Source organism: Argopecten irradians, chromosome 2 (genome assembly GCF_041381155.1).
Source record: "Argopecten irradians isolate NY chromosome 2, Ai_NY, whole genome shotgun sequence".
NCBI lineage: Eukaryota > Metazoa > Mollusca > Bivalvia > Pectinida > Pectinidae > Argopecten > Argopecten irradians.
This window is the reverse complement of record NC_091135.1, coordinates 44,219,284-44,227,142: the sequence shown is the minus strand read 5'-3', so window position 1 is coordinate 44,227,142 and position 7,859 is coordinate 44,219,284. Positions and strand designations below refer to the sequence as shown.

The 7,859-nt window shown below is 35.0% G+C and overlaps 1 protein-coding gene across 8 annotated transcripts in view; it reads right to left on the bottom strand.

Annotated features, from left to right (window-relative positions):
- Positions 1 to 1,753: 1,753 nt before the first annotated feature.
- The window catches only part of LOC138315622 (monomeric sarcosine oxidase-like), a 33,190-nt gene continuing 27,084 nt past the window's right edge, over positions 1,754 to 7,859 (bottom strand). For 3 of the 8 annotated variants that reach the window (XM_069256775.1, XM_069256778.1, XM_069256780.1), the window contains 2 exons: positions 3,934 to 3,967; positions 1,754 to 3,855 (listed from right to left, as the gene is read on the bottom strand). Coding sequence is in view for 1 of the 8 variants with exons in the window: in XM_069256782.1 (XP_069112883.1) it covers positions 4,637 to 4,823; positions 5,356 to 5,489; positions 5,815 to 6,001; positions 6,411 to 6,577; positions 6,861 to 7,074; positions 7,509 to 7,640 (1,021 nt within the window). In the remaining 7 variants the exon portion in view is untranslated. Of the gene's footprint in view, positions 3,856 to 3,933; positions 4,824 to 5,355; positions 5,490 to 5,814; positions 6,002 to 6,410; positions 6,578 to 6,860; positions 7,075 to 7,508; positions 7,641 to 7,859 lie in introns of all 8 variants that reach the window. The other 5 variants (XM_069256774.1, XM_069256777.1, XM_069256779.1 and 2 more) reach the window with 3 other exon arrangements.

Below are 7,859 nucleotides of genomic sequence, written 5' to 3'. Positions count from 1 at the left end.
TCCGGTGGTGTTAACGACGGATTTTCTTTTCCTGGAATGGGAGCAGTACAGAACGCAGATCCAAACCAACCATTTGGGGGAGTGGTGTATGGGTATGGGCCTCGTAGTCTGAACGTATGGCAGCCTCATCAGCATCATGGATTCATTATTTACGTTAATCCGTTAATCCGTTAATTGTGGCGACGGTATGAAGAGTCAGTCGTCTAAAGATGACAATGACAATGGCATTGGTTGTGCAGTATTGATCACTGATCATGTAATACCATCGGTATATGTCGTTTATCCTATTTCATAAACATAACTAATGGGTTTTATGTACTTATTTGTTTACTTCTCTGTTGTTTACTTCGCTTTTGTTGTGAAAGAAAAGTAAGGATGGAATCAGTGATACATATTGTCATAAGACTGGAGAGCTGACGTTTATATGTTTACATGTAAGAATGACCAAGTGCTTTATTTTATGTAATAGGTCTGCCAATATCAAGCTTCAGTAAAACTTATTATGTCTACAATATACGATATTTTATTAAATTAACAGATCTGGGAACCATGACAGAGAGTGGAACGAGTAGCACAGGGACCAGAATCATTGACCAAGAACAATATTAATATTTCACAAAATTCTCATATTTTTCAAATTTGTGTTTAATTGTATATGGTAATATTAGCTTTGCAGACTCTTTGGACCCCGAAATAGCATAAGTGCATTACCTGTTCTCCGCTTGCTCGTGTGCTAGTTACAATTATATAATGAAATAGATTAGTTTACGATCACTTGTATACAGCAACAAGCCATTTTATAAATAAATCATGAATACATGTACTTATTTATAAATTATTGTATACATCGACACATATATTAGCTATATAACTTTATTATCATAACTTGTTAAATCGACAATAATCTTATGAGCAGAATATTATTTTCCTCCCTCTGGCCAATTTCAATCATAACAAATCTCTGTTTTGTTTTTTCATGTATTTGGTTCATCAAGTTCGCCTTCACGGTGGTCATGTATAAATACAAAAAGGATATCATTAATTCTTTTTTCGAGGTTACCATTATATTAAGAAACAAAGTTTATATTATACTCAATCGGTGAAAAGCTCATCCTCACACTTATATCACTGGATTCTTCTTTGAATTGGTAAGAGGAAACGATTGTTCTTGCTACCCCTATTGGATGATCATTTTCTTTCTGTTTTTTACGATTTTTCTTTCGTTTAGTCTCTCTGAAAATCATGTCTTTTTATCAAAATGTAGAACAATTACCTCTGTGATGATACCTTAGGGTATGACTTCATACAAGCACCAGGTTTTGTTATCATCCAGGATTCAGAGGTACTTCAGTATTTTGAGGGTGCAATTCCCGGTAAGCTTACTAATTCTGAATTAGACGTTAATTAGTATTTTAAAGTTTTGGGAAGGAACTAAGACACAACTATATCGCAGTTTCTAAGACGAGTCGTTACGTGCTACATCATCTAACTAAATTAGACAGTATGAACTGTCAAAATCTTCACATCCATTATCATTTTTGCAGACTTCAGTCAGTCACGCGGAACTATGAGGAAGAATCGTCAAGATTTATTGATTGGTCTAACTACAGAATAATAATGTTATTCTCCACACCGAGAACGAGTCGAAGTTGCTTCCCTTTAAACATCGTTGGCTTTTGATTGTCCCGTTGCTACATGAATAAACACTAGGTAAAAGTCATGTTTTTATTATATAAAGGAACTATATTTTCTATATATACACTAAACAAACGGGTAAAACAAAACAAGAAATTCCAGATTGATCTTGGCGCCCACCAAAGAATGATCTATGTATGACAATTGAAAGATGGATCTTTTCTCTGCTTTTAAAACTTTAACTATCAAAATCCAAGATGGCGATCTGTCGGCCATCTGGTTGACCAATCGGTCCTAAAATGCAATATGCACAACTAGGGTCCTAGGGGAACCTACATATAAAAAGAGGAGTGTCAATTTGGGCCCTCTTGTGGCCATGACCGATAAGCATTATTGTTTGTTTACAGATACCCGGTGTTTAGGACATCATGATATTACATATGATTAAGGTCAGGTCGAAGTCCCTTGTGAGTTATGGGGGGGGGGGGGGGGGGGGTTAAACAGGAAGGTCACTTTTCGGTTTTGTCCAATTTTGTTGGAACCAAATGATATTTTTGAATGATTTTACATTAATAATAATGCATTTATAGGTTGAAAATAACACATTTTGGAAAATACAACTTAGTGTCAAAATATAGGTCACAGTGACCTAATTTTGTAAAATGTCAATTCTATAAGAATACAGTTCATCTGGTGCCATAATTTACCAGAAAAAAATGTTATATTTCAAACTTTAACTACCAAAATCCAAGATGGCGGCCGGTCGGCCACCTTGTTGACCGATTGGCCCAAAAATGCCATGTGCGCAACTATAGGTCCCTATAGCTAGGGAAACCTGCAATGAAATTTGAAAAAGATCCCTTCTGCATAAATAGCGGTAACAAACTTTAACTAAATTACAACATTTCATATAAAAATCAGAATTTAGTTTTTATATAACACATGTAAACATGTGATGACAAAGTACATGCACTAAAATTGTGTATGACGTCCCACTTTAACGTGATGACGTCATCAAAATCGGGGTTCTGCCATTTTACCCTAAAATTATGACAAAATATGTGATTTTGGACGGTTTTCGTTGAAAATAAATATGAGCGCATGCATGTGTCATCATGAAATTTTCGCAGAATGTGTTGATCACCATTAAACACATTTGCACAAAATTTTATGATGGCACATACTTTCAATGAAGCATTTACGCTGAAAAAGTTGGGCATTAACAAAAAATGGCGGGAAATTGATATTTGGCCATATTTGTGACGTCTTATTGCCAAAAATGATATCAAGAATGTGCTTAAGAGTATATTTTCACAACCCTTAAAAGTTTTTTTTTATTTATACAGCGTACTTACAGTATTTTTTCTATGCATGGATAACTAAAATTCTGTGAATTCCTGAGCAAAAAAGGCACAATAGTGCACATAATAGCTTTTGTATGTATCGGTATATTAAAACAGTTAAAGTAAAAGCTTGAGTAATATATCAAGTTTCTGGTTTCCCTAGAACTTGCCTACCAGTATTTGCCTCGGCTTCGCTCGGGAAATAGACAAGTCTCGAGAAACCAGAAACTTGCTATATCCCTCAACCACATACTTTTGCTGTACATTGTTGACTATTTAATAGTGGACGTCTCTCTATTTCGTCTTTGCATATTACAGATTTACCACCCTTGCGGGTAGGTATCCTTTGTGACGTCATTAATCTGTGAGGGAAACTTTTCTTCCTGAAACGTATGACATAACGCTCGCAAACACATGCCGTTACAATTTATATCTATCCATAAAGGCAAATAACTCCATAATTTGCAAATACGGAACATCCAAATTCTACGATTCCTAAATCCATTCTGAACACGTCCTTAAATTCGCAAAGTTACATACAAATCTCTGTGTGTGCGTTACCATGAGACAAATGAATAACTTAGTAAAGGAAATTCGAAAAAAATGTAATAATATATATGCTATTTTTAGATATTTTTTTATAACTTACATATATCTAAACAGGTCCGATTTAGTATATAGTTATATCCATTTGTCAGACTCGTACATCACCGTAATAACATATACACTGTATTACTCTGACCTGTGATACTCCCCGATGACGTATTACTTTGGGTCATATAACTTATCTGGGAGTCCGACTCGTACATCACCATAATAACATACACACTGTATTACTCTGACCTGTGATACTCCCCGATGACTGCATTACTGTGACCTGTGATACTCCCCGACACTAGTACTGTATTACTCTGACCTGTGATACTCCCCGACACTAGTACTGTATTACTCTGACCTGTGATACTCCCCGATGACTGTATTACTCTGACCTGTGATACTACCCGACACTAGTATTGAATTACTCTGACCTGTGATACTCCCCGACACTGTATTACTCTGACCTGTGATACTCCCGATGACTGTATTACTCTGACCTGCGATACTCCCCGATGACGCATTACAAACTATTATGTCTAGACGTTCGTAATTTGATCGATAAGATCCAAGAATAAAATGAAAAACACGATACAGGTAAAAGACTGAATCCTGTATTTCTAGTAAGTATCATTTACCTTGATTCTGTACATACAAATAAGGTTGTTGTTTTTCTATTTCTGATGTGTTGGAATGTTAAATTGCTTTGTTTGATCTTCTTCTCTAACGCTGTATCAGGACGTGTTGAATCATCGATATTTTATTTTTTATCAACGGCTCCTCTTGATTATCAAAGATGTATTTGTGGGATGTCCCTAGTATCATTGTTTACCACTTCCTGGTTATAAAACGTACGGAATCCCCATAATGATAAACTTTATGTAAAACAAACATTTGTATGATGCACTCAATATGAAGCTTACGAGTCTTGCAATAACCAAGTTCATTTGGTGTATATATATAAACTTTTAGAATATTGCATGTCGTTCGTTATATTTCTAGAATAATTAATGTTTACACTTGGTGTTTACATTCAACAAAGTACACCTTAAGAAAACAGTTTGTTAGAGTTTTGATGAAGTGTTTTTGGTAGACGGTGTTGGAACCTTTCCGCCAGTGCCCATGAATAATACCGGGTTCCAGTTTGGATTTGTCAGAGCCTCACGATCCAAATTAAATCGTGAGATATCATACTGTGTCTTCCCGTCGACGGCCATTTCCGTAAGGATCTTTCCAACCAGACATGCGAACCTACAACAACATAGATACGTTGATATTTTATTTGTTTATTTATGCTTATTCAAATACAACTATACAGATGACAGCAGAAACAGTGACGTATTTTCTTTGAAGAAGTTAAATAATATCACATTCTTAAAAAATATATATATCAACTCTGACGAGCGTTAGCTCAAGATAGAAATTGTCTCAAAAATATCATGTATATTCGTGACAAGTATTGAGAGAAATCTCTCATATGACAGTTAAACTAATATAATATCAATTACAAACAGGTGATTTATTTGATGAAAAAAAAAACACTTTTTTTCTGGAAAAAATCAGAATATCTTATTTCTCTACATTCCGACATCATTTCATGCAAATTTGCAAACAGATTCATTTTACTAATTGAATAACTTGTGCACTACCTAAGCTGATCTTTCATGCTATTTAAAAAGACTATTCCAGCTAGGTTGTAATTAATTTCCTTTCATTTCGGACTCATCGCATTTCGGGTTAAATTTGAAAACTTCATTGTTATGGCATATTGTGTGAATCTTACTTATAAACGTGGCCGGCACCGCAACAAATAATGACATCATCGAATCCCGTCTTTGCACACGTGTCAATAACAAAATGCCGATCTGGTGGCATGGTATACAAGCAGGTCTTCGTGTACATCAGTGGACCGAGGGACTAAAATGATCAAATAGGCAACAAAGTATTTCAAGGATCGCTTTATAAATGTGGATTTTGAAAAAAAAACGAAATGTGAATGTACCCACGATTTAGTACCATATCACTGATTAGTTTTGCCAGTAATCTAAGATTTTGTTATTAAAAAAAACAACAAAAGAAAAATAAACAGTATTGCTGATTGTGAGATTATAATGGAGATTCCATTGATGTCTTATTATATTATGGATCACATTTTCACGCTCATGACGATGTTCCGCGTAGTTATCAAGTACGCAATGTCCATTCAACAGACAATGATCAGGTGAACCAACTGTCTATATACCTTTGGTATCGTTTTCTTTAAGTGCTCTATACAGTTCTGTTCCCTTATCTTGTCTGGTTCGTAGGTTCGAGTCTCAGCCGTCACTACCGGACCTCCAGCATCTATTCCAATCTTGCTACCAGAATTTCCATGTATAGGTAACCCATAGAAGTCGTATTTTGGTGAATGATAAATCCAAATAGGGTATCTGCAATTTATATGATCACAGTTTTTTATTTAAATTTTAATTTGCTCGTAACATTATGCCCATTTAAAATTCTACAATTTGACAAACAGATGAAAAATACCAGACGTTGTTGTTGCATATTAATTTACACCAGTGCAATATCATTGAGCTTTGTCTTTGGAGGAGACTGATTTGCAATGAAAATATTATGCAGTTGTATCAACGAAAGAAAAGCGACGTCATAAACAGCGATGTTGGTTTTTGTTTCACATTTAGATGGTAACTGATACCTTTTCAAGAAAATGAAAATGTGGTGTTTTTTATTTTCTTTTTATTTTTATTTTTTTTTTATTTTTAAAGGTTAGATGGAATTATTTAACTCGTTTTATTATTATTTGCCAATCTACAAAAATAACTATGGACACAATACCTTTCTTTTGTGAAGTCTTTGACATTGGGAGTTGCAAAGTAGGTCACCTGTTCTTGAGTGACATAAATAGGGATATGAACACCCACTGATCCAAGCACGTGGTTGATCCACGCCCCAGGGGCCACAACCAGTCGGTTACATTGGAATGTTCCTTTAGCCGTGTGTACCTGTAAAACAAACCAAAACAAAATCCACTTTCCCTTGATAAATATGTAGCTTAGTCAATGTTAATACCAAGACGCCTTGCATGTCAGATGAAATAAAAGAAAGACAGTGGATTGGTTCAATTTGTAAACAAATAGTGACCAAGTTTAAATAAATGTAACCATGTGATTTAAATGTTCATCAACAGAAGCCACTACAGGATACATTCTATGAATATTATTCTTTAATTCTCAGTTTATGTTTATAGACTTAATGCATGCAGTCTAAATCCCCACCACTACTTACAGTTATTTTGCCGTTCTTGGCACGCTCAACACCTTTTACGGGACAGTTATCAATAACCCGGGCGCCCCTCCCCCGGGCCAGTTGTATGTGAACAGCATTGGCCATAGCCGCATCCACCAGACCTGCCTCGGGTTGGTAGACTGCCTCATAACTGTCGTCAATCTCAAACTGAGGGAAACGTTTTCTCAGCGCTGAACCCTTCATTCGGTCGTACCTTACAAAATAACTTACATCTTTGAACTATATTTACGCTTTTCATGACCAAAATCAACCGCTAAAATACGATTGCTTTCATTCAGGTTTGTTAATTAATAATGATCAGGTAGCAATTGTCAATTCTGGCGTTCATTTCAAAATTAATTTGAGGTAAAAATTTGATGGTGCTTAAACAGTGAGTTGTAGTAAGCTACATACACCAATTTTTTGAACTTAAGAGAATAATTTTTTGATACAATTCATTTACGAATTATTAAATTTACAATCAAGATACAAGATTTTTTATTGAACGTCGCATATTGAATAATAAAGGCTTTAACTCTGTAGAGCTATTATTGCGACAAAAACGTAATTGAGAGAATCTCGACATCATCAGCAGTACGTTATCATTTCATTTGAAGGTATATCTGTAAATTAACATATCGTTCGTACTTGATGTTGTTGGCGTCCATTGCCTTAGCGTACTTGTCGATAACTTCCCCCATCTCATTTCGTTTGGCGAACTGAACTCCACCGGTCATATAGACTAGCTTAATTCCCGACTCCTCTTCTACCTCTTTCCATCTAAAAACAAACAAATAGTTTAAACAACTATTTATGGATATAGGCTAACTGTATTTAATAATGGTTTTTTGATATCGGAAAACAATAAATATATGTGTAAAACTCCACATAACAGAAATCCAATGAGCAATATGAAATTGATATTGGAAATGTACATGACTACACTAAGCTATAACATTTTGCTTTTACACTGAAAACACTTATCACATGCTTATCTGT